At 45.1% G+C, this 27,642-nt stretch overlaps 2 protein-coding genes and 1 long non-coding RNA gene across 3 annotated transcripts in view; 2 read left to right on the top strand and 1 right to left on the bottom strand.

Moving 5' to 3' along the window:
* nt5dc1 (5'-nucleotidase domain containing 1) overlaps positions 1-27,642 on the bottom strand; it is a 33,449-nt gene that overhangs the window by 2,818 nt on the left and 2,989 nt on the right. The window contains exons 3-10 of the mRNA XM_003977322.3: positions 26,796-26,867; positions 26,597-26,706; positions 26,417-26,496; positions 26,252-26,333; positions 6,760-6,934; positions 5,171-5,268; positions 4,038-4,159; positions 1,505-1,678 (exon numbers count right to left, since the gene is read on the bottom strand). Coding sequence (XP_003977371.2) covers positions 1,505-1,678; positions 4,038-4,159; positions 5,171-5,268; positions 6,760-6,934; positions 26,252-26,333; positions 26,417-26,496; positions 26,597-26,706; positions 26,796-26,867 — 913 coding nt within the window. The remainder of the gene's footprint in view (positions 1-1,504; positions 1,679-4,037; positions 4,160-5,170; positions 5,269-6,759; positions 6,935-26,251; positions 26,334-26,416; positions 26,497-26,596; positions 26,707-26,795; positions 26,868-27,642) is intronic.
* On the top strand, positions 350-1,658 carry LOC115252903 (uncharacterized). The gene is made up of 3 exons (XR_003891181.1): positions 350-374; positions 537-613; positions 1,529-1,658. It is a non-coding gene; the product is annotated as an uncharacterized lncRNA (long non-coding RNA).
* Positions 22,175-26,173, top strand: col10a1b (collagen, type X, alpha 1b). Its single transcript, XM_011618471.2, has 3 exons — positions 22,175-22,275; positions 22,450-22,564; positions 24,008-26,173. The coding sequence occupies exons 1-3, from the start codon at positions 22,273-22,275 to the stop codon at positions 25,846-25,848; spliced, it is 1,959 nt and encodes a 652-aa protein (XP_011616773.2). The 5' UTR covers positions 22,175-22,272; the 3' UTR covers positions 25,849-26,173.

Genomic DNA, 27,642 nt, shown 5'->3' with positions numbered 1-27,642 from the left:
CATAATCATTCTTGGAACACGATTATGAAAGCATAAACGTCAATCAAACACCGAGATTTTAGCACCGTGTATGACGAGTCTTACATTTCCACACCAATAATGACTTTACTGCATTATGAAATCATTTCTTTTAAGAGCCACAGATAGAAAAGACATGCACAATTAACAAAATAATAGCTAAAGCGTGACTAATGTGAGATGGACCGTTAATCCAAGCCTGCCTGTTTCCAGGGATGTCACCACCACCCTCAACTGGCCAACCAGACGTCAACTCATATTCAGGTGGAAATGTGTGGTGTAGCTTTAAGAAAATGGGCCTGCCAGATCATGTGACTGCGGGTTATAGCTTCTAGAGTTGGCTGCACGCTGACGCCGTAAGTCGACCTGTTTTTTGTTTGTTTTGCTGTCAATAATCTGCACTGACATTAAATTGATGTGAGTTATTTATGTGACACACAGTGGCACAGATATTTTGTGGCAGCACACTCTCACGTTTGCTTTAGCCAGAATCAATAATACAGTGCTGTATGTGTTAGGATGAGATGCTGATATACTCTGGAGAAAAGCTGGGCTCAGAGAAGACACTAGGGTTATTTCTCTTTCCATACACAGAGTAAGTGTGGCAAACCTGTGGAAACACGCTGAAATATAAAAATATTGCCCTTAGATTTCTACTTGATTGAACCTGAACCTGTTGCATACATAGTTTTCCCTAAGATCAACATGTATGCTAAGGAAGCTAAGGATGCCAACAGACATAACAGACTCATTAAAAAGACAGGGTCTGCTGTTGGCTGTAGACTTGCAAACTTGAACGAGGTGGTGAGGGACAGGATGGTGTTGAAATTGCGGACAATCATGGACAGTCCCTCCCACCCCCTCCATAACACAGTGGACAAACTGAGAAGCAGCTTCAGCAACAGATTCCTGCAGCCTCGCTGCTCTAAGGAACGGTACAGGAAGTCCTTCCTGCCGTCCGCCTTCAAACTCTATAATTCATCCAATCTCACTCAATAACAATAATTGTCGAATGTTTATGTTGTAATTTTATTTCTATTTTATTCTATATTTATGTATATATGCTTATAATGCTTATAATATGTATATATTATATTGTGTATATATTATATATATGCTTATAATATATGCTGTATATATTCTTATAACGTTCTAATCTTATTTGTATTTATTTATTCTATTTCTATACTTTGTAAATACAAAACCTAGACTACAGTTATATTAATCCACATTAGGCTGCTACTACAATTCAATTTCCCTACGGGGATGAATAAAGTGAATCTCTTGAATCTTGTATGAACGAGTCCAATTTGGCACATTCCTGTATTACATAAGTGTGGAATATTACCCAGAATTCTTTAAAGGGAATACACTCATATTTAAGCACTTTTAAAAGGTGGTGATGGGGGCTGGGAGGGTGAGAACGGGGGTGGAGACAGCATAAGGGAATGCTGCTAAATTATAACAGCTGCTCCAAGAAACTTGCCTCAAACTTTCCTTTCTTCTCCAGTGGCTCCACTTGGGCCTCATTGGACATTGCTGCATCACTCTTTGGGACGCCCTCCCCTTCCATTTCCTCCACGATCATCACAGTCTCCCACTTCCCAAAGCTGCTGCCGGGGAAAATGTCTGACCTCATGCTGTCTCCGAAATACACTACCTGAAGGTTAAAACAGAAAGGTGATCGGTTCTCCAGCACACATGGAATCCCCTGACAGACCTGCGACCAGACAACGTGCAAAACACTTTGTTTTTCCAGGTCTGATATCATACATTCTAAATGTGAAGTTCAGCCTCGGATCTCGCAAACTTCAGCTTCTACATATTTCTCTACTTGTAAAGTAATGCAGACACTCTCAAGCCTTTACACCCCAGTGAGGTTAACAAGGAGCAGAAAATCAAAATGTCTCATGTTGTTTTTTTAATCCCATTATCAGTCAATGACACACAAGTTCTGACTATGTTCAACCTGGTGGGTGTCAATATTTAACTGTAATTTTCACGGTTGAAAATCTCCACAGTTGGAACTGGAACAGTCACTGGATGAGTGTATAGCTCCAGATGGGAGAGTGAATTTATGAGATCAAATTCTTTATTCTGCAGTCTGGAGGATGCTTTAAAAAAAATGAGGCATTCCAGTAGCTCTATCTCATCCCTCCTCTTCCTCCATGTAAACAAACACTATAATTGGGGGCTTCTGCAGACGGGGCCCATCAGGAGGGGGTTGTGGAGTCATATTTCCAGCAAATTTTCCTAGTACTGCCCCCGAGCTCCATAACCCCAGAAGGCCATGTCCACGGGCTCACTACAATAAATATTTAGTGAGCCCACAGATTCCAACACACGGGAAGCTGCACGAGGAGAGAACAATCAATTTTAACTTAGACAAACTGTTGACAGAAGAAAAGTAAAGTGTTATCATGCACAGGTTTTCATTTAGCATAAGACATGAACATAAAACTACCATTTGATAGCAGATTTGGGGAAGATATCTCAGTTGGTTTATCGGACTATTTTAAGTCACTATGTGATTAATTCCTTTGTCAACATGTTCAACAGTGTTGGCTGAAATGGTGATTCAGGGTCTACGTCCTGTGTAGGCTCACTGTCAGATAAATGATAATACATGATTAAGATGTGTGGTGGTAAAAGCGTGCCCTCTTTAACCAACTCATACACTCAAAAGAGCAATTAAGGAGCTCCAGACCTGCAGATGGTGGGTAAAAAGATCACTGTGCTGCATGCTGTGTGGGGTGTGGAGCACCACGAGGAATGAGGTCAAAGCAAGACCAGGACAAATCCAGGTGTTACATTTTCAGATCTAATTCCCACAGTCTGTCTAGATTAATTTAGAGAATTATATGCCACATGTATAACGTTAGTTTCTAAGTATCAGGACCATCATTTATGTTAGTTTCCTTGTGATTACCTCACCTCTAAAGTCAAACCGCTGACTCTTTGGGATCAGGTTCAACTCAGAGGGAACTAGTTTTCTCTAAATTCCTCCTTTCAACCTACCTGCATCAAGTCCTGTCAGGTGAAAGTGGGGATGAGAAAGTCCCTCAGGTCAGCACAGGAGAGTGTTTAAAGTATAGACTAACACTGAATTCCACAAGAGCTCGCTCCAAGGGGCTGGAGAACAGATGGGGTATTGAGCACAGACCTGGGGAGGGGGTGTTGGGTGGAAATTCTCAAACCTTTCCTTCTTTTATTATTTAATCAGACAGTAGAACTAGGCCCTAAAAAGGCTACTGGAATGCTAAATGTCCTGCAAGACATGATTTTTTTTTTTTTTACGGTGGACAAGAAATTTATAGAAAAAATCACAATCATGATTGTTTTCTTTTAAAAATTTAAAGTAACTGAACTCTGGACGATTTAATATATTATTCCTTTAAATGGAATGTACATAAAGGCTTTAGAATCACTTAACTTCTTATTCATACGTTTAAGGCCCTATTCCTGCACTTGTCACAGCGTGTATGTGACGTAGCGCCACCGAGAGGAGAGAGAGAGTATTACACAGGGACAACGTAACGCAGACACGGGGGCCCAAGATGTAAATGACAACCTTCAGGAGGACAGTGTAAAGACAATGTACTGGTCCTGGAGTACCAAGACTGAAGCTGTAATGCAAAAAGTCTGTTTTCTCTCATCACATTGCCATTCTAAAAAAAGAAGTCACCGCAAAGAAGAAAAATAATTCTTGCTTTTGTTACACTATGTTTCTCTGATGTACCTGGAAAAAATGAAATAAATCTTATAGCCCTATTGCAACACTGAGAAGAAATATGAGGCTTATTTTATCAGCTAACAGCAGCTTGCTGGCACACGGCCGCTCAGTCCACATCCCTGCCAAGAGCCACGTTCCAGTTTGAGCTCACACCACTGTGAATCTCCTAGGGCTGACTTGCCATTCAGCCTCTGCCAAAAATTAAAGTCAACTTCAAAGTGAGCCTGAGACGATATTCAGCCATCCGTCTGGCGTCGTCTCTCTCCAGTTTGATCGACGGCTTTACCTTGGGCTCTGATTTCCCTGTCATGGTCTGAAGCAGCTCGCGGAGGTGTGGCCAGTTGCCCTGAGAGTACCATCCAGGCTTGTCCAGTGATAGCAGTCCTTCACTGTCCTCTGTGTCATTCACTAGGAAACAGGAAGCAAGCTAGAATTTAAATGCCAGCTGCCACACAAAACCTTGTTAAACAAGCAGTCAGCACCAGGCACTCAAGAATAGAGAAACCCAGAGAATTACTGTTCCCAAAACCCGATTACAACCGTTGCTTCAGTGGATGGAATTAACAAAACATCGATACAGTGACAACAATGTTTGAATTAATCTGGTTTTACTAAACTTTGAGGTCATGTTTGTCACAGAGTAGCAGTTCCCCTGTAATGTAATTTCACAACAGAATTGTGTATCATTGCAAGGCAGTACTGATCACGACCTGAAGATCGCATCTGTCAAACAGATTTTCAGACTTTCTTCAGATTCGCTGAGTTATTGAAATATATCAATATTATATACCGTAACTCCAGATAAAAACATCTATTACTTCATTGTGCTGGCTATAAAAGAAACACTTGATTCAGGTTACTGAATCACCACCAGGACTTTTGGGCTTTGGAAAATAAGCGCATTGTAGATAAAACTCAAATCTGTCAAAGGTCTGAGAACAAACCCATACTGCTTATTGAATCTCACCAGTATGACTTTGGTGGTCATTAGCTGTATATTAAATCATTAAAATCCAATTTCTAATGATTGATCAGTAAATACTAAAAGATCGTTTGGAGTGCTGTTGTGGTGTTTCTGTCTGAAGTCTGTGTGATCCACATGTGATGACCAGAACACGTGCAGATGCTGAATTGTGGACTGCCAACGTGGCAGAGGGAGCGAGAGAGATTATTACTGGGGAGGAAAACTTGTCCGGTCTTCACACATGATGTTCTGCTCCTGGCAAGAAGACAAACTACACGAGGATAAAGCAGCAGCACTTCAGTTAAACCTATCTCTGCTTCACTGGGTTTAAAACTCTCTTGTGTGAGGATTAAAGAAAGGAGGGATTGACTTACTGTGGGTGTTAATATGTATGCACAATAGACAGAAGTGAATGGTTAAGGGCAGTATGGTAGGAGCATCAGGCAGCTACTTACCAAGGGTCCTAAAGGGCCTCTGATGGGGCACCAAAGAAAAGAAACCAGGCTTTAGTGCATTTGTGATTATGATGTCAAAGAGCTCTTCAAAATCCTTCCTGTAAGAGAAAGCATAATTACAACATCCAGATACACATTATGCAATTAAAAAGGGAACCGTGAACTTAGAATATTGTTATATTATATTTTATATTGCGCCTTTAGACCTGCCATTCTACCAGCCCCTGTTGAGAACTAGAAGGGCAACACATAGCAGCAAGAAGTGGCACGTCTGGCAACATTTTAGGCTGAAGTGACTGTGTTATTCTGCCATTGTTATTTAGTAGTACAGGTACACCCACTCTTAAAGGCAATGAGACAGTTTTCTCACAGTCCAGATTAATGACTGGCTTCTTTAATAATCATGTAAAACAAGAAAGAGCAGATTTTGCCAATGTTGTAACAGGCAAATTTATGTATTTAACCTAGTCTGGGTTCAGGGACAAAATGTGCTTTTTAAAATGTTGAGAACACTTTTAAATAACAGAAAATACTGTTTCTACCTACATTTCAAAAGTAGTAGAATATACCAGAGCCATGAAAGCTAACTTTAACACACATTTCAAATCAGTGAAGGTTGTTTATTAATGGGCTGCATGTTTCAGCCAAATGAAATGCTCAAAAATGGTGCAAGACTGCGACAGGAACATGTGCGTGGAGCAGGACCAGCAGCCACTCTTCTCAGCTGATGGGTCTGAGCCAGCAGCCTCGTGTACAGAAACTTTGGCCGTGTTGTGTTAGTTCTGACAGCTGACTGCTGCTGGCCTCCAGCAACCTCGCTAAGCATAAGAGACTGAGACAAATTATTGAACATTCTTTCCAAACAGGAAAGCGTTGACATAATTTTTTTTGTGTGGTCTGAATTTCAACCAATGTTTCGCTATGATGAGAAAAAAAAAAAACACCAGTTAAATTTGTACTAACACACATTACCTATTAAAAAAACGCCAGAGGCTAAATGAAACAAACAAAAATAAATCTCTAAGCGCTGCCTGTGAGAAACAGCGTGAAGTCGCCAAAGAAATCATCTTTACATTGGCCTCTTGTACCACAGTCATAACAGACAAGTCGACCACCTAAGCAGCCAAGAGCTGTGTACAAGAACAATGGCACACTCAGAACAAGAAGGGGGTGTGTTTAGCAAATGGCAGAAACAACATAGCCAACGTGTGTTTTCAAGGCCTTTAGCTGTTTGACTGAGTGGAAAACAGGGTTAAACCGCACAAGTCAAACACAAACAGAGTTAGAACATGAGCCTGCTGGCAACGCAACATGTCTACAACTAGGAAAAGACTCATAATTCACTCCTTTGTTGATATTTGACAGCATAATAAACAGAATCATCACTTTGCACCGTGAATCATCTATATTTCTGCAAGCTAAGACCAAATATCTGCTGCACGGCATGAACGCCGCTCAAATCTGACAGAAGATCACATTTACTGCAGCTCACAATGAGGCAATGGGAACATTTTAAAGAATATTGCTACAGGTGACAGACTTTAAAAGAATAAGTGTCCAGCCAGGGGTTCTGGTGTTGTTCTTCTTACCCCAAGATGTGCTCACAGACAAGTCTGCAGTAATCACTGTGAGAGCTGGTGATGAGGAGGAGAACCTTCCCAGCGTTCTTCATGCTGCGCAACCAGGACTTGACCGAGTCAGAGCAGGTCTGCAGGTACCTGCTAGGGTCCCTCTTCACACTGGGGAAATATGTCCCGGCATCCTCTGTACAGACAAACATAGACATTTACAAAAATGATCAGAAACACTCCATCCCTCAAAAAGACCATATGCGTATTATCTGAACGCCACATTGTTATTGCTCTGCATTTTGTTACTAGTATAAATATTAATGTGTACATTTAGTTGTTTTGAATTGCCATTTCCTGTTCATTGTCACCTTCATCCTCATGAATGGGTTATCAAGCCCTCCACCCCGTTAGTACATACAGTATATCCACTGGTTCGTTTCCCACCTCAAAGAAAAATCACATTTTTTACCACTAAACTTCATTTTGAACATAAACAGCAACTAATAAGACCAGTGAGTAAAAGATATGTACCCATGTGATGATTTCTAATGCTTGGGCTGAAACACAGTGTGCGCGCGTGTGTGTGTGTGTGTGTGTCAGTGTTCCCACACATTTTGCATGGTCAAATTAAAGCATTTTTAGGCACTTCTCAGCCTGTTTCAAATGTTTCCAGTGTTGTGACTCCTACTCTGGCCCCACCTCCTCCTGGGCAATCAGCTCAACCACCACCACCTGGGCCCTCTCCTGCAGCTGCACCCAATCCACCCAAACGACTCTGCACCCATAAAAGGCCCCTATGCACTCAGGCCAGTGCTTGATCTTACTGATGTTTTTGGCAACACGTCCCGTGGACCCAGCATCTCTCCAGGCTCCCCAGCGACTCCCTGCGTCTCCCTGCGTCTTCCAGAGACTCCTCTGCAACCTTCCTAGCCCCTCTTCCTCTGACCTCTTCCTCTTCCCCTTCCTCGGACGGATTTCTCCTATCCTCTGGACACTTGGACTCTCCCACAGACTCTCGCCCCTGGATCTCGAACTTGGTTCGTCTGCCGCATCACGCACCTATAGTTTGTCTCGGCCTCTCATTTTGTTTCTTCCCTCCTGGTTTTTTTGCTTCATTAAACCTTCAGAGTTTACTTTTTTAATTCCCGTGTCTGTCTGCCTTCTTTGGGGTTCCGCCACACTTGACCGCCAGTCCTCTCGAGCGTAACAGAAAGATCAAGCCAAGATGAGTCAAGGTGGAACCCCGGGGCAGCCGGGCGACCCTAGGACCCCCACGTTACCCTCCCCCCTCGAAAGAAGGGTGGAGGCCCACTCTGCCCAGCTCTCCTCCCTTCAGTCGGAGCTAACCAAGGCCTTCCCCACAATCCAGGGGGAGATTTCCGAGCTCCAGAGCTCCTCCCAGACCACCTCCAGTACCCTGTCCGCCCTCTCCAACCAGATGTCCGCCATGGCAACCGTTTTGGCTTCCATTATTCAGAAGCTAGGCAGCGACCCCGGTGGGGCTGCTCCATCAGAACCATCTCTCCCGCTTTCTCCCCGAGCCGAGCCCAACCTTGCCAGCCCCCGTGTGTTCGGCGGGGATTTCGACCTGGGCAAGGGGTTCCTCCACCAATGTGAGCTGCTCTTCCGCCATCAGCCCTCCAGATTTGTTTCCGACGAGGCCAAGGTTGGATTTATAACCTCCCTCCTGGCCGACAAGGCATTGAGCTGGGCCATAGCTGCCGTCGACCTGGACCCCCGCCTCTCCTCAGACTACAGCGCCTTTCGACGGGAGTTCAAGGCTGTGTTCGAGCACCCCACCTACGGTGAAGACGCCGCGAGTCGTCTGCTCGCTCTCCAGCAGGGGTCACGGTCAGTTGCGGAGTACACCCTTGAGTTCCGCATCCTGGCTGCAGAGAGCCGCTGGGGCGAGACCGCGCTCCGTAGCGTCTATCGACGGGGCCTGAGTGAGGCAATCAAGGACCTGATTGTGAGAGACCGCCCCTCGTCACTCAACGAGCTGATCACCCTCTCGCTCCAGATGGATGAACGACTACGGGAGCGCCGCCAGGAGCGCGCCCAACGTGCGGGCGGTTCTACCCGCCAACTCTCCCACCGCACTTCCTCTGTCCCTGACTTCTCCCTTACCAGCACTGCCGCCCCGCCTCCTCACATCCTCTTGCAATCCCCAGCTCACTCCTCCCCCAGAGTCGGAGAGGAACCCATGCAGATCGGCCGGTCCCGTCTCTCACGGCAGGAGCGGGAGCAAAGACTCCGAGACCAGTTGTGCCTGTACTGCGGAAACAACGGCCACTTCATCCAAGCCTGCCCCGTCCGACCAAAAGGGCCTGCTCACCAGTAGGGGGAGTACTGGTGAGCCGAGCTGTGATTCCCCAACCCACCGAGCAACACAACCGCCTCTTCCCCGCAACCCTCTCCTGGGATAAGGAGTCTATTCCAGTGAGTGTTCTCATTGACTCTGGGGCTGATGAGTCCCTGATGGACTTTTCTCTCGCGCGTCAAGCTGGCATTCCCCTGGTTCCTCTCGATCGCTCCCTGTCCTCCCAGGCGATCGATGGCCGCTCTCTGGGTAACATCACGCATCGCACCATCCCACTCACCCTAACACTCTCGGGTAATCACATAGAGAGTACACCTTTCCTGGTTTTGCACGCCCCCACCGCTCCACTCGTGTTAGGAAGACCGTGGTTGGAAAGGCACGACCCCCACATCTCATGGACTTCGGGTCGGATCCTGGGGTGGAGCGTGGCCTGTCACGCCAACTGCCTTCGCTCCGCCCCCTCTCCATCCAGTAATCCCAGGCCCGCGCTCACTCCCCCGGATCTCACTGGTGTTCCCCCTATCTACAATGATTTAGCCCCAGTGTTCAGTAAGGACAATGCTCTGTCCCTTCCCCCTCACCGGCCCTATGATTGCCCCATCGACCTCCTCCCCGGGGCTCCCTACCCCACGGGTCGACTTTACAATCTCTCCATCCCAGAGAAGGAGGTGATGCGCAACTACATCACTGAATCCCTTGCCTCTGGGATCATAAGACCATCGTCATCCCCCTTAGCTGCAGGTTTCTTCTTTGTAGCCAAGAAGGATGGCGGCGGCCTGAGGCCCTGCATCGACTTCCGCAAACTTAACATCACCGTTAAGAACAAGTACCCTCTTCCCCTTATGAGTTCCACGTTCGAGCCTCTCACTCATGCCCGGGTGTTCACTAAGTTAGACCTCCGCAACGCTTACCACTTGGTGCGGATCAGGAAAGGGGACGAATGGAAGACCGCCTTCAACACACACCTCGGGCACTTCGAATACCTGGTCATGCCCTTCGGCCTCTCCAACGCCCCCGCCGTCTTCCAGGAGTTGGTCAACGATGTGCTCCGGGACATGATCAACGTCTTTGTGGTGGTCTACTTGGACGACATCTTGATCTTCTCCCGCACCATGGAGGAGCACCACCAGCATGTTCGCCTGGTCCTACAACGGCTTTTGGAGAACCGACTATTCATCAAAGCCGAGAAGTGCGTCTTCCACTCCGCCTCAGTGGGGTACCTCGGCTACATCGTGGAGGAGGGGCGGGTGCGCGCAGATCCGGCCAAGATCCAGGCTGTGGTGGAGTGGCCACGCCCCACCGACCGCACTCAGCTTCGCCGGTTCCTTGGGTTCGCCGGGTTCATCCGGCGGTTCATCAAAGGGTTCAGTCAAGTGGCTGCCCCTCTCTCCGCTCTCACCTCCACTTCGCGCCCTTTCGCCTGGACACCGGAGGCTGAGACCGCCTTCTCGGCCCTCAAGGACAGGTTCACGACGGCTCCGGTGCTCGCCCATCCAGACCCCGCTCGGCAGTTCATCGTCGAGGTTGATGCTTCGGACGCGGGCATCGGGGCAGTCCTCTCCCAGCGGTCCGAGGCAGACCAGAAGATTCACCCATGTGCCTACTTTTCCCGCCGTTTTGATCCGGCTGAACGAAATTACGATGTGGGCAACAGGGAACTTCTGGCGGTCTATGGAGCCTTGGTGGAGTGGAGACACTGGCTGGAGGGAGCAAAGCACCCGTTCCTTGTGTGGTCGGACCATAAGAACTTGACCTATGTGAGAACGGCCAAGAGACTCAATCCCAGACAGGGCCGCTGGGCTCTCTTCTTCAGTCGGTTTGATTTCACCCTCACTTTCCGTCCTGGTTCCAAGAATATCCGGGCTGATGCCCTCTCCCGCCAGTTTCCGGAGGAATTCCCCGGTGCCCCCAGGGACCCTGACACCATCGTTCCCCCGGCCCGGGTCATAGGGGTCATCTCCTGGCCGATCGAGACGGCCGTCGAGCAAGCCCAGAGAGACGAGCCAGATCCTGGGAACGGGCCTCAGGGCCGAATGTTCGTGCCTTCCTCCGTCCGGCCGCAGGTGCTAGAGTGGGGCCACTCCAGTTGTTTCGCCTGCCATCCGGGCGTGCGTCGGACGGCGGAGTTTGTGCAGCGGCGCTTCTGGTGGCCCAACCTCCAAGAGAATGTTCGGGAGTTTGTGGGCGCCTGCACGGTCTGTGCCCGCAGCAAGGCCTCCCATCGCTCGCCAGCAGGCCTTCTGCACCCCCTTCCCGTCCCCAGTCGACCCTGGTCTCACGTAGCCCTGGATTTTGTGACGGGCCTCCCCGTCTCGCAGGGGAACGACACCATCCTGACCATTGTGGACCGCTTCTCCAAGGGGGTCCACTTTGTCGCCCTCCCCAAACTCCCTTCTGCTGCAGAAACAGCTGAACTCCTGGTCTCCCACGTGGTACGTCTCCATGGGATCCCCCTTGACGTGGTCTCTGACCATGGCCCCCAATTCACTTCTAGGGTGTGGCAGGCCTTCTGCAAGGGGATTGGGGCCACGGTCAGCCTGTCCTCTGGGTACCACCCCCAGTCCAACGGACAAGCCGAACGGGCCAACCAGGCTTTGGAGGCGGCCCTGCGCTGCGTGACCACCAGCAATCCTGCCTCCTGGTCCAAGTTCCTGCCGTGGGTGGAATACTCCCTCAACGCCATGGAGAGCTCTGCTACTGGTATGTCCCCCTTTCAATGTTTCCTGGGCTACCAACCCCCTCTGTTCCCCCAGCAGGAGCTGGAGATCGCAGTGCCGTCTACCAGGGCCCATCTCCGCCGATGTAGGCGCATCTGGAAGACTGCCCGCAAAGCCATCTTGCGGGCCACTGAGCAGTCCCGGCGTTCGGCCAACCGGCGAAGGAGGCCGGCCCCTGCTTACCGGCCTGGCCAGAAGGTCTGGCTGTTGGCCCGGGACCTGCCCCTCCAGACCTCGCAGACTTCCTCCAGAAAGCTGAACCCCCGCTACATTGGTCCATACACCATCTGCAGCATCGTCAACCCCTCTGCAGTCCGTTTGGATCTCCCTGCCGCCCTCAAGGTCCACCCGGTCTTCCACGTCTCGCTCATTAAACCCTTCTCCACCAGCCCCCTGTCCCCTCCTGCGCCGACTCCACCTCCCCCACAGGTCCTGTCGGACGGAGAGCCGGTGTGGAGCGTTAACAAGCTGCTGGCGGTCCGCCGACGGGGAAGGGGCTTCCAGTACCTGGTGGATTGGGTGGGTTACGGCCCCGAAGACCGGAGCTGGGTGCCCCCATCCTATCTCGCTGACCCCTCCCTCCTCGAAGACTTCTACCGGGAGCACCCGGATGCTCCTGGGCGGTCGTCCGGTGCCTCCCGTAAGGGGGGGGGTACTGTTGTGACTCCTACTCTGGCCCCACCTCCTCCTGGGCAATCAGCTCAACCACCACCACCTGGGCCCTCTCCTGCAGCTGCACCCAATCCACCCAAACGACTCTGCACCCATAAAAGGCCCCTATGCACTCAGGCCAGTGCTTGATCTTACTGATGTTTTTGGCAACACGTCCCGTGGACCCAGCATCTCTCCAGGCTCCCCAGCGACTCCCTGCGTCTTCCAGAGACTCCTCTGCAACCTTCCTAGCCCCTCTTCCTCTGACCTCTTCCTCTTCCCCTTCCTCGGACGGATTTCTCCTATCCTCTGGACACTTGGACTCTCCCACAGACTCTCGCCCCTGGATCTCGAACTTGGTTCGTCTGCCGCATCACGCACCTATAGTTTGTCTCGGCCTCTCATTTTGTTTCTTCCCTCCTGGTTTTTTTGCTTCATTAAACCTTCAGAGTTTACTTTTTTAATTCCCGTGTCTGTCTGCCTTCTTTGGGGTTCCGCCACACTTGACCGCCAGTCCTCTCGAGCGTAACATCCAGAATCCTATTGCTGGGCTAAAACACACATCTAGAGGGCTACTCATACTTGTACATAGATAGTATGATCTAAAATTATGTTTCATAATAACAAAAGGTTTACCCGAGAGCAGCCAGTAACCGAAGACAGGAAGGAAATGGAGAGTGGATAAAAGGCGCTGGCAGAGCAGACCATTACCAGTGGACCCAGGTCGGCCAGGCCCAGGGAACAAAGAGATACCACCTTCTCCAAGAAGAGGTCTGAGCAGGGGTGGAGGAGGAGAGTGAGCAGGGCAGAAGGTCTCTGCAAGCAGGGAGCATGGGCCAGGTGGCAGAGCACACTGCAGCGCCCGATCAGCAGGTATAACATCTCTTGTGTCTTTCCTGGTGCAGGCAGTCCATAATGCCTTCCCAAGCCAAGCAGACCTTCTGGGGAATGAGTGAGATGCCCTCCTGTCTGCTCCTGTCTGGTTGAGGTTCATTGAAACATCTCCTCGGGAGCGGTCCAAAGGCTCTGGCAGAGGCAACTATCATTGGCGACGCGAGCAAGTGCTTAGGGCCGTTGTTGTAAGTCTAGTGACATCCATTAACACCACCCACTGAAGTAAGTAGTGTGCTTCATCAAAGCTGTAGAGAAAGATCAACAGGCCCCCTCGGCCAAATATGAGAATCACCTCAAAGGCTTTAAAACATCTGATCCCGCTGGAGATGACAGTGCTCTGAAAGGAGCACATAGAGGAAGCCAAGGAGAGGAAACATGCCATTTGCTAGGAACTCGTGGAGGAGTGCAGAGGCTGGAACATTCTATCAAGGTTGCTGCAGAGAAATTGCAGGACACTCACTCAGCAAGGTCGCCAAGGATACAGGAACATCCAATAACATGACCATCGCGGCTACAGAGAAAGCTCCTAGATGGCTTGGGTTGATCTCTGGGTAGCTACTGGGATTCTAACTTGGAATGGCGCTGTCTCAGGTGGCAGAAAGTAGTAGCAGCATTCAATTTCCCTACGTGGATGAATAAAGTAAATCTTGAATCTTGAAGTCAGGGCCTGATGCCACTTTTTCATTTACTCCGATGGTGTACGGTTTGTACATGTCGTTTTGGAGCCAATGCTCATTAAAATGGCAAACCTCTGGGCATTATGTCATCTACTGCTCTGTCTTCAGGGTGGGGGGTACATGACAACAGAATGGCAGGTCAAGAAAGGAGCACAGAGGCTCAGCAGATCCCAGGATAGTCTTCACATATGGTTCTCTCACAGAATTTATTCGTCCTTGTAATAAGCACTATTCAGTCAATTTGCGAAATAGACAGACATATCATTTAGGTGCTTTCAAACTCTTTTCAGACCTTTAAATCACAGCATTATAATTCAAGCATTTTCAAGGATTTCAAGGGCTACTGGGAACCCTGCCTGTGTGTATTCATAAACAGATTGCTGGAGTCTCCAGAGCATCACTGGTTCCTTACAGGGATCAAATAATTCAGATGCTGTTTATGTCCAAACTGTTCTAAATCAGCTTTCTGCCAAAGCAGATGCAGCTTTGTTGAAAACTTGTTGAGCTCAGCAGTGGAGCCAGATTTTTAGTCATCAGACACAGAAGACAGAGATCCTCAAAGCCACAATATCAAATCCATTCCTCCTGTAAAAAGCTGAATATACAGCTTATACATCTTTACATATGAGCCATGCAGGGATTTCAGATGGTCCACATATTAAACCCAACATCAAATCCTTGAGTCCAGACAAAGCACCAAGTCTTGGTCAGTTTAGTTTGGTTTCACATGGTGCATTGCCATGTCGTTACCATTGCTATTATCTTCCTAAAAATAGACTTGATTGGTTTGCAGGGGGCTCCAACTCAATGTTGCTCACTTCTGTTTGCTAAAGTAAACACTTCACTGGTACTCAGACAGATACTCAGACGTAATACTGCACTTTTGAGATGGTGTGGTGCATTTTGATGGACTTCTAAAAAACAGTCTTACTCATAAGAGCTGGAGTCGCTCTGACTCTTTAGTGAAACAAAAGGCCAAAAAAATGTCCTCACGTGATCATGCAATGTTTCCAATGACCACTTTACTGACACGCATTCCTTCTCAATCTTTCATAATCTCTAATTTATATTTCATTTGTCACATAGAGCCTGCTAATGCTAAATCAGCCATTATTATACCCCCTGAAGCTGTTTTTCCACTTGTTCTGAAAACAACTATTGATTTCTGTCAGAAGTCAGAAGCACAAAACTTAACACACTCTGCAAATCATTATGAACAAAGGATAATTACAGTCAAAGATAATCAAGTTATGTTTCTCGAGCATCTGCATCCAGTTAGAAACATTTGGGCATGCTGCCCTCGTGTGGTGGATCACTGGAGAAGTTTAGAAATGAAAAGGTATCTAGACACTACTGGGACGCAGCCCGGAGAGGTCGCCAAGTCAAAGACCGAGCTCCGGATCAGGAGTCCACAATACCCTTGAAAACATCCCAGATGTAAACATCTGGCTCCAAATGTTCCTTCTGACATTTGAATTGTATGCATGGGCCACTGAACTTTAGTTCAACAAAAAGGACCGTTCAGTACATGAGATCCTCAGAGAGCACGACACCACCCGCTCCTCATATCAGATGCAACGCTTTGCCTCATTACCACCAGTACAGGGGATGTATGCAAAATCATTTGTATATATGGAAGAATAAACACCACTGACCAAATCAGCAGCCTGACGATAAAGCATCAGTGGGAAACATGTTCTTGGGTTTTCTGTGAAATGGGACCATCGGGCTAAAGCAGCTCTAGCTTTATAGGTGCTTGGCACATTTAATTTTAGCCCAATTCACTTAATGTATAACCTCTTCTGTTAAGTGCCCATCTTCCGATTCAATAAATGCACGATATAAAAACGCTGGTGATTGTGATGGCAAACGCCAGGGCCATGGCCAGACCATAAGCCTGTGGTGGCAGGCTCAGACAGGTTTGCAGCTCCACGGCATTACAGGAAAAATCACAACCTCTGTTACACATCAAAGCAGCCCAACAGGATGCAACTGTTGCTGTGTAAAACCGAGCCAAGCGGAGGAGCGTTTCACAAACAGCCACACCAAAATTGATGAGAGGTCAAGACTCAGGAAGTTGTTTTGGGCTTTTTTTTGTTAGTGATGGAAAGCGGAGGATACAGCATCACACAGTGACTGCAGAAGGGAATTTAACTTCACCATCTGTTAAAAGGCAGTAGAAATACATCGGCAGGGTAACTTTGCATGTGGACTTTCCATTTTTAGTTTATTTTAACCACAAACTGTATATGTATGTACAATGAGATGCTCTAAGTTTTGATTTTTGTTATTTAATGGTCATTAAAGGGGAAAAGAGGACCATAACATTCTAATAATACATTTAAATGTAATTTTATATAATGACTTTGCAACATTTTTAGTGTTAGGCAAAATGTCAAAATGAAAATCGCTATGGAGAAAGGCCCTCAAAAAAATAATAAAAATGTCATTCTTATGACAGCAATTCATAGTTTTGAATAACTGGATCTCCAGAAGAATACGAAGGATTCTGGATGCATGCTTCCACTATTGGTATATCCCATCATAAATGGAAAAAAAGTCAATTTGAAAACATCGCTGCAGATTTTAAATGAGAGATTTACCTATCAGATCAAAAGCTTTATGGGAAGCAGAGGCTATAGTAGGTGGAATCTTACAGTCAATAAACCTTTGATAGAAATCAGTACATGCCACAACAGGTTCTTCTGACAAAAGGGACTTTTTCACTATGAAGGGAGAAACCTGGTCCGAATGTGACACCAATCAGGAAAACCAGACTGAACATGCAGCCAGTTCCATTCCCCATGGGAAAATATCACAACCAAATAATTCCTGATTCCTTCCCCACATCTCACACATGTATGATTCCCATGATTATTTAAGGCACACGGTAATTTACAGTGATTTATTTTCCTTAAACAACACTGAACTCTGCATTACCCTCCGAACGATAAACACACGTTACATCTATCAGTTCATTAGGAGAGCAATTTTAATTTCACTTCAGGTGTTGTGAACGTGCTTGGATTCATATAGTTGCATGGAAAACATAATTGAATCTTATCTGAGAGTAAACATGCTCCAGATCAAATCACAGGACATGAAATCAATTAGCAAGTCAAACATAACAGCATAGATCCCCCCCCCCCCCCCCCGCATGAACACATGGTGCACGTGTGTTGTTGGTAGGCAGGTGAGACAGACGGCTTCAGCCACTCTAATAACATTTATAAACATGAATATAGGTCGACTTTGGACCCAAAAACTTGTGTAATTGTAATGTTTACATGCCACCCCACCACCCTCAGAGACAGCAGGGCTGCAGTTAAACACTGCCTTTCCTGAAAACAAACTTTGTACACCTTGGGACTAGAAAGATGTAAACAGCAAAACAACTAGATGCTTCATCTAAAAAAAAAAAAAGAAGGTTCACATCTATCTTAGACTAACAGATGGAGTCAAACTCAGCTGAACTGCAATGTAAAATAAATACATATATGAGAATGTATGACCAATGTATTGATATACAAAGTACTAAATACACGACAGACAGACAGACAGACAGACAGACAGACAGACAGACAGACTGACTGACTGACTGACTGACTGACTGACTGACTGACTGACTGACTGACTGACTGACTGACTACTAGCACATGCTCAGTTGCCTGCAGCTGCAGCCCGCGTGCACCAAATTGCTGAAAACGCTCCGCTATGCATTTTTACGTGGCATTTTCGAAATGCTCCGGTCTGGAATCCGTTTTTGTTTCGTTCCACTTTCAGGCATTTTCGTATTAACAGACAGCTAAAATGAAACTTTCCTGGTTTACCCAAAAACACTGTCGTGTAAATGGGACCTGAATTGAAACCATCTACAGAGATGGGACAGAAATCTGATTTGAGGCTGCAGAGTGAATAAAGGGCCTTGAATTGTGTCAACTTGGTAAGCCTTCATATATATTATACAAGGTTTTAATTTTTTATATTTACATCCACACCTAAATATTCCTATATATATCGAGAGGAGCCAGCTGAGGTGGATGCCCCTGGACGCCTCCCTCGGGAGGTGACTCAGATATGTCCCCCCAGGAGTAAACCACAGGGAAGACTCATCTGGAGGCATGCTGGAGAAACACCTCAGAATGCTCCTTAAAGAGATAGAGGAAGTGTCCAGGGAGAGGGAAGTCTGGGCTTCCCTGGTGGGACTGCTGTCCCCAGTACCAGATAAGCAGGAAATCTCTGATTTATGCAATGAACTGTTTCACCTAATTGGGCAAATTTAAAACTACATCACAAAAAACAGATACGAAACTGCTCGCAGCAATCCACATTCTATCATAAAATAATGTAATTTATTCAACAATTCTTAAATTGTTATATTCTTAAAAACTGACTGGAGTCATTATTTTAAGACTGAGATTAAGAGGTTTATTTCTTATTTGCATGATTAAAAACAGGGTGGTTACACCATTTGAAATTAGATATAAAGATAGCTTAAAAAACAGTGGAAGGTTTGTTTTTTTCTGAGCTGTGGATATGCTGACATATGACCAAGGCTCTCTGTTGGTTTAGCCAAATAAAAATATTCAAATAAATTAACTCAACCTGGCATTTTACACACTCACTTAGGTTGTGGCATGAGGTCATTATCTAAATGAAACCTTTATGAAGCTATAAAAACATGGTTGCATTTGTTGTTAACACAGGTGCTGCATGCACTTTCAAACTTCACATGAAATGTGTGTTTACAGTAGAGCTTGGCGGTTGCATGAAGTGTATTCAGAGAGCAGGCGGGGCATCAGTCATATCTGTGTGATGCTAACATATCAGCATATGCTAACATAGCAGCATATGCTAACATAGCAGCATATGCTAATGTAGCTGCTGAGGTGAATGAGGGCTCAGCTAAGCGGTGGTTCTAATGAGAGCACTTTGGTATAGTTAAAGTGTAATTCCATGTTTTTAATAAAGCTGCTGATGCTTCTGGAACACCAGAGGACCCACTGCAGTTCTCCCCAGGCTATCTCTGAGTGATAAAATTGAGCACTTCTTTTTTCATAGCTCCACTATTGTCGAGAGGTGTTCATAGACTCTATGAACCTCTATGACATAGAGGTTAAAGTAGCCAAAGCACATGTCTATTACAAATAAATCCATTCTTTTATCACTAATATCTGATAAAAAAAAGTCCCTTACACCTTATTCTTAGGCACCTTAATGTCTGTCAAATCAACAAAGTAAAGTTTCCAGCAACACTTTGTTGAAAAATATGACTATCACAAACAGAGATAATCATCATCTGAACATTTCAACTATATTTTCTTTGGAACCATAGTCTTTTTATACCCACTCTAATGGACATATTATATTTTATTATTGCGACATTTATACTATCCATTCATCTGCTGTAAGCTATTTAAGTCTCTTGTGATAAAAATATTTTTCACGCTCATTTAATTTGGGCAGAGAAGCATTAAGTTTTTAAAACTACAGCTGAAAATGAGGCAAGGGCTTCTCAACGTTTTTACAAATCTTCCCACTGAACTAAAAACGGTTCACAGGGATCTTTCCCAGTCTTATATCTAAAAATAAAACCAACCAAAAAGAAAAAAGGAGCCCTAGTTGGAAGAGAATGAGGAAACCCAATGAGGAAAATCCACATGCATACCAGTATGTTTAGGATACAGGCCACCGGGGCTGATAAGCACTGGTTTTTACACTACCATAATGACCTGAAACACATACTCATGCACCCATTGGTAGTACTTTCAGAAAGAAAAATTAAATTAAATAAGCCAAAAAATATATACACACACAGAGAGACACACACAGACTCCCTCTCTCTATAAAGTTCATATATATATATAGAAGAAAATCTAGAAAAAATATATAGAAACAAATATAGATGTGTCTTTGTGTACATACAGAGGGAGATAGATAGATAGATAGATAGATAGATAGATAGATAGATAGATAGATAGATAGATAGATAGATAGATAGATAGATAGATAGATAGATAGATAGATAGATAGATAGATAGATAGATAGATAGATAGAGTAAATAAACCCATAATCTGTAAAAAACAAAGTGTGTTTTTCTGACTAATGCAGTGGTTGTGAGAGGTTTGGCTGCATAAATAATCAATGTGAAGAAGAAAAGTGGATCTAATGCGAGTTGAACCCAACGTGTATTCAGGAAAGGATGACCAAAGCACTGACATAAAGCACTAAAGAGCCTGAGGATCACCTGAGAATCAAGGGCGGCCTGCGTTTGCTCTACCAGGTGTTGAGAATGGCATTAGGAGGACAAAGCTGCTCAACATAGTCTAGCAAACGATACATTCAAAGCAAGAACTCATTAAAACTCATACCAATATACTTGTGCAAAATTTAAAAGATTTATTTAGCTATCAAGAAGAAGGTAGGCTAACTCTAACTTCGCAATGGCTTGGACGATATCCACGAGGATATACTGTAGTAGTTACCATCCTGACATTACAGTTAGCCAGAGCATGGTCAAACTTCCGACCACACGTTTTGTTTTTGGGTCTATAATGGTATTTAATACTTAGGTGGCTCAATGTCAGTTTTTGTATCCCTAAAGATTAAATTGCCCGTTAGTGGAATATTTGGTTTATTAAAACCTGTAAATTTGCCAACAATTACTGCCTGGCTAAAGTACTATCTTTAGTATAAACTTTCCACAGTTTCGTGCAGGCATCAGTACAACCTGCAATTACTTTCTGCTTTCTCTAGCAGCACATTCACCATTGGTGTTTTAGTGCTGGTGGCCAATGGAAGGTCCAGTTTCACTGTGTTGGTATTTCTTTGGCATCCTTAATCTCCTGTCCCTTCTGTACCCTTTACTAATGTGTCACACAGTGTGTTCACCAACAGACGGACAGATATGGTGAAGATGTTGCTGGCACCAAACAATGGTTACAGCACACATTCCAGAAAATTCTCAAGGGAATTTTTTTTTATCAACTCATGATCATGGTGTGTTTCACTGAAATAGCCCCATGGAAGCCATACACACAATTGGCTTATCTGAAAAAATTACACAAACAAAAAGAGAAAATGAGGGAGAGAGTGGTAGGAGGTGAAGGAAAGCGATGAGGCAGGCAAGAAATGACCAGAAATTGTGGGTTGGATTATTTCAAGATGATGTTGTAAAACGATGAAATATACCAACTGGGGATGTGAACAACAATGATTTTCATCATGGGACTCGGGATACATTAGCAAAAAAGCCAAATTGCTTGGCATAACTGCAGAGTCAGCGCTTCATTACGCAAAAGAACGTTCAGTTAGGTTGCTGTGCCCAAGATATTGCTACCCTATAAGAAACCAAGTATAACAGCCACAAGAACAATATATATATGTGCAATAAAAAATATAATGTCTATTTTGTAGTAACCTGGTACACACAAGGAAAATATATGATGAAGCACTGGTCTAAAGTGGAAAAAACAAATATGGATTGAATTATGAAGTATGAAGGGTCATTACTTTATGATCAGTGTGCGGCTATAAAAAAGGTCTCATCGAGATACTCATTAGACTCTCCAACACAACGTTCCTGCTGCGTTTAGGTGAAGTGGGTTTTGAGATGAATAAAACCTCAGTGCTGCCTCCTGGTGCCTTATTGTGGCTCTCTGAATCCCTGGTGTGGTATGTTGCCAGCATGAATTTACTATATCAAACTTAATTATATATATACAGTATATATATATATATATATATAAATAATTTAATTAATTGTAAAAATAGTTAAAAAATGCTGCCTCTCCATCAGATAATAACAGAATAATCCAACATTAACAGGTTTTGTGGCAGTGTGTCTAAAATCTGAGGCTTTATGATGTCACAAATACACAAAAAAAGGTGAAGAAAAAACATGTAGCACATCAAACAAGCTTTAGCATAGTGAACAAAAAACCCCACATGCCACATATGTAAAGATATACATGGTAGATATAGAAACCCAAATAGAAGCGTCGCTGCTGTTGCAGTGGGAGCCACATGAAGAGAAAGCAGGAGGAGAGAGGGAGGACCATAATTCCAAAGTGAGAAGCCTCCTGAGAAAATAGGACCCATCATTAAGAGATGACATCACAGTGGGGAGGGTTAGGGCTGACACTCCATGATGTTGAAGCTCTGCTTAGTATAAATACCTTGAGCCCTGTGACCTGACGGGCAGCAGCTGCCAGTCACCCGCACCAGCACCCTGCTAGCCCAGCACGCCATTTCTTTGGAGCACAAACCTCCATGGTAAGATGGCATTTGCGTGACCTTTTACAGCTGAGTGAAGAGAGCACTAATGAGCCATGAGCAGTTGCTCAGTTTAAGATTTACAGCTGATAAACTATTACTAATTGAGGTTGTAAAGAAGCTATTGAACTTTACAGGCAGTGTCAATTGTCAAAATTGTCTCTCCCTTTGCAGGTTTCGCTTCAAAAGATGAATCTGAGGACAGGCATTCTCCTCCTCCTCGCTTTGGCTAAGGCTACTGCTGAGAGGTACTACGATGAAAAGAGTTCCTATTCTGTCAAGAGCAGTGGTGAGTCAGAGGGGACGAACTATCGCCGTATTCAATTCAACCTCTTGGGGATACAATAAGCAGCAGACAAACAAACAACAAAAGGAGAAAGTGCCTAATGTGTAGTATATTGAAATTTAACTGGCTAATGCTTCACTCAAGGCTGCTCAGAAAAGCTACTATTGCTTTCAGCTTCACAAGCAACCTGCAAGTTCAAAGTCACATTTGACTAACCAGATTGCATGCACACCATGCTAGACAACACTGTGGTGAAAATATCAACCCACAAAATTCTAAAGTAAAAACCCACATTAGTATTTGCAAAATGACATAACGACGCTGAACTGGACTAAAGTGTGTGCAATTCGTCACATACAATCAACTACTTTCAATGAGAACCTTCGCAGTGTGGAGGAGATATGACACAGTCAGGCCCTTGTTTATTCATTGTGCTTGAGGCCTCCACACCAGCTTCCGACAAAGATTTGTAGCAAATGACAACTCGGCAAACTAGAGGATAGGGAAACTAACCCCATCGCACTTAATTATTTGGCAGACCATTTACTGTAATGTATGCAAAAGACTGAGTGAAACAGAAAACAGTATAACTTTTATAACAGTTTTATGTGAAATTTGAAGCCCCTTTCAAACTGAGGATCCTGTTATATAAATGTTCCTCGATTCCTTTAGATATTAGAGTATACAGAGAATTCAATTTTATGCAAATACCTATATGTAAATAAAAGCTGGAGCCTCAACTCTGATTTTAAGTAGAAATATTATACAGTAATATTTCTTTGACCTCAAATACGAACAGAAGACAAGTGTAACCAGGATTAAAGATTCTAACCATGCGTGCTATTTCTACACTGGTAATTATCAATAAAATCAACAATAACTGTGTTGCTTTACTGGCTTAACTGCTTTACTGGCCAGGGTGTTTGTGGTGAATATTACTGCAAGACATAATCTTCCTTTAAAACACTGATATTACATGGAGACTGGGCATGTGTATGCACTCAACTGACCTCATAAACTAAAGGAAAAGCATGAAAATGAGGTTGACAACTTAGAGACCACTAAGTCTACAGCTGCAACCGAAGCCACTGCAGGAAATGGATGGGTGCAGCATGATGTGGGCAAACGGAACTGTGGTGCTCTGTAACCGCGGTCGACACACACTTGAGAGAACAACAGATTAGAACACGAGTGTTGGAAGGCACATCACATGGCAAAAAGGGAGTGCCGGTGCCCTCACATCCCACTGTACAATCACATGCCAGGATGTGGTTTTATGGACAATATCAAAACTAGGTTATTTAAGAACCAAGCAGGCCACCAGTTAGGCTGAAAATATACAAAAAATTAAAACCAAAATCAAAAAACATATATAACCTTTTTGGGTGTTCCGGTGTTAACCAAATGAATCTACCAGTAGTTACTGTATTGTCCCTGTCGTTTCAGGTCCGGTAGGTCCCCCAGGGCCTCCTGGTCTGCCAGGACCAATGGGGCCATCTGGACCCCCTGGAAAGAGTGGTAGTGGATATCCTGGACCACAAGGCCCACCAGGACCTCCTGGGCAACCTGGTTACAGTTATCCAGGTAAACCCGGTGCCCCAGGTGGTTCTGGAAAACCTGGTAGTCCAGGTCTCCCAGGTGAGAGAGCAGCACCTGGTGCTCCTGGTCCAATGGGTCCCAGGGGTGCACCTGGTACACCTGGAATACCCGGAGCTCCTGGGAGTCCTTCAGTTGGAAAACCTGGACCACAAGGTATTCCTGGGGCAATGGGACCAATGGGACGGCCTGGTCTGAAGGGACATCCTGGTATTCCTGGTCTTCCTGGCAGCAAAGGGGAGAAAGGCATTGGCATTCCTGGAGCTCAAGGACCACCTGGCCCAATTGGTCCAATGGGCCCATCTGGTACGCCAGGAAAACCTGGTATCGGTAAAACTGGTGCCACAGGCTATCCTGGGGAACCTGGCAGGCCTGGTACGCCAGGAAGAGATGGTATCCCTGGACCAATGGGGTTGCCAGGACCAAAGGGTCATCCAGGAGCTCCAGGCATAGGAGCACAAGGGAACCCTGGTCAAAATGGTTCCCCAGGTGTGCCAGGCCCTATGGGACCTAAAGGTGCTCAAGGACAAACTGGATTTCCTGGTTCTCCTGGCACTCCTGGTGTTGGTAAAATGGGTGAACCTGGCCTACCTGGAAGTAGAGGAGCCCCTGGTACACCAGGCACCACTGGTCTGAAAGGCGAGCCAGGCTCAGCTGGCTTCTTTGGTCAGCCAGGGCCTCGTGGTTTACCTGGCCCAGCTGGTCCCCTAGGTTCTCGAGGGCTTCCCGGTGAGATAGGCCAACCAGGACCCAAAGGGGAATCTGGTAGGGTAGGTGCCCCTGGGCCAACTGGACCCAAAGGAGAGCAGGGTGCTCAAGGCTTACCTGGAAAACCAGGTACTTCTGGGGCAGTAGGTCTTCCAGGAATTCCAGGCCATCCTGGTCCCCAGGGTCAAAAGGGACAGCAGGGTCATGCTGGTACACCTGGTCCTTCAGGTGCAAATGGTGCTCCAGGACCAAAAGGGCACACAGGGCTGCCAGGAGCCCCAGGAAAGGGTGGTGAGAATGGTAGGCCAGGGCCCATGGGACCTGTTGGCCCACAAGGCCCAGCAGGTTCACAAGGATTCAAGGGCCACCCAGGTCTTCCAGGCCCACCTGGTCAACCTGGCATCACAGGAAAGGGATTTGTTGGTCCTCAGGGGCCACCTGGAATACCAGGTGCTAGAGGTCAAGATGGATTCCCAGGTACAGAAGGACCACCTGGTCCACCAGGTCCACCAGGTGAAATTTTTTACGCCAAGGGAAAAAGCACACCAGAGAAGGCCCATGGCGCGTTGATGACACAGATGAAGGTCCAGTTGTCAGCATTTAGTGCTGTACTGACTAGACCCTACCCTCCAGCCAGACAACCCATTCAGTTCAGCCAGGTTCTGTACAATGGGGAAAACCATTATGACCCCTACAGTGGTATTTTCAGCTGCCAGATCCCAGGCCTTTATTATTTCAGCTATCATATGCATGTCAATGGAGGCAATGCACTGGTGGCCCTCTACAAAAATGATGACGCAGTTCTCTACAGCTATGATGAGTACAACAGAGGTGTACTGGACCAGATGTCAGGAAGTTCTGTGCTTATGCTGCATCCTGGGGACAGAGTCTATATCCAGGCCCCCGACAGTGACAATAATGGCATATTTGCAGACCATAATGTCCACTGTTCTTTCTCTGGATTTTTGATTGCTTCAATGTGATTTCAGAAATTTATATACCTCAGAAAAAGTATCAATATTCAAATAAATATTAAGTAGACATGGCTGTACCCAATTAAAACGTGTAAAAGGATATTGGAAGATATTTTTATGGTGCTTCACAACTTTGTTTAAAATTTACAGTTATCTTTTGTTGGTGTTTTTTTCATGTCTGTTGTTGTTGTCATTATATGGTGCTGAAGATTGACTCACATTCATATACCCATTGACCAGAGGAGAAGAGCACAGATTTAGAGATTAAAATTGTGTTTTCTTTTACTGCACTTACTGACCAAAGCAATAAAGTTTCTACAGTTGAAGAAAAAAAGGATTTCTTTGTTATTTAGCAAACAAAGCAATAAATATACGTGTTGAATTAGTACCTATATGCTTAAATATAAGGTACCTTTGAATGCAGATGTGTTGTAATTGTGTTCAATGGCAGCAATCATGTCTTTCCAAAAGTCAGAGTTCACCTCATTTCCATGCTGTTGACAAAACAAAATAATATTTAATATCAACACACTGAAATCAGAATCATCAATATAAAAATATAGCTGTTGACTGTTACCTTATGCAGCATGTCCACTACTCGTCCACAGAGGAAAGCCCCAGGTAGGTCAAAGTAGTTGTCGTAGAAATAATATTTCGCTGCCATGTTAAAAACAAAAGAGAAGTCAATCAATGAACTCCAACAACAGATTAAAGTTGATGAACAGCCATTGGTAGAGGCAATATAATGATGTTCTACCAGATCTGGTGAAGGACGTGTTGAGGTTGTTGAAGTGTTTCCACTCCCTTTTTGATCCATAATGTTTGATGATCTCTTCTGTGCTAAGTTCACTGGTTCCATGTGTTGCTCTGGTCAAATCAGGAAAAAAAACATGTTGGCATAAATGGAAAAATAATTAAAGAGCAAACGGTGGAAAAGTAAGTGAAGTACTGTATACCGTAAAACAGTTCCATCTTCTGCCAGCTTCACCAGGTTACCATCTTCTAGATCCACCACTAGACCTTTGAAACTACACATGAACAGGTATGATGTGATTACAGCCATATCATTAAACTAAATAAAATGGCAAAACAAGAGGAATGAAATCAGTTACAGAAAGATTTTGCCCATTGACAGGTCTGTGTTACTTAACACCAGACTGAAGCCTAAATTACTGGGCGCCATCCAACCCAACTGAATTTCAACACACTCCCTGTCAGTTGTAATTTGAAAATCCTGGAGATGGTAAAAACTGCATGAATTAAACTTCTGCCAGACTCTCTCTCAGCAATGACAGCTTCACAATCATTAAACTTAAAGGGTAAAGTCTCTTTGAGCGAGATGATGAACCCCAAATTTTCTGGTGATCTGCAGCAACCATTTATTTTTCCCCATTAGCAGATGGCACCTGTGAGATGATGTTGTAGTGGAAAATTCATATATATTCTTTCATATATTAATAATTCATATGCTTATATTGACTCAAATTCATATGTGTACATGCATTCTTTTAATATACTCTTTTATATGATGTAATTATGTTCATAAATTACATATTCATATAATCTTGCATATGTTTATAATTCAGATGCTTATTTTTGGTCAGACATTAATCTTTCTACATGCAAGATTGATAGAACAACATTTCCTATGAAACCCTCACAGGACACCATGCCAGCACATTGCCAGAAAACGCTCCTGGAGAGTTACACCAAATAATGCGTAAAAACACCACACACAAGACCAAAAATGATATTTAGAGGGACATAAGGAGGTCTGAAACCAGATACCTTGCTGAAGATATT

Source organism: Takifugu rubripes, chromosome 16 (genome assembly GCF_901000725.2).
Source record: "Takifugu rubripes chromosome 16, fTakRub1.2, whole genome shotgun sequence".
Lineage (NCBI taxonomy): Eukaryota > Metazoa > Chordata > Actinopteri > Tetraodontiformes > Tetraodontidae > Takifugu > Takifugu rubripes.
Note: the sequence above shows the minus strand (reverse complement) of the source record. Positions and strands in the feature narration are given on the sequence as shown.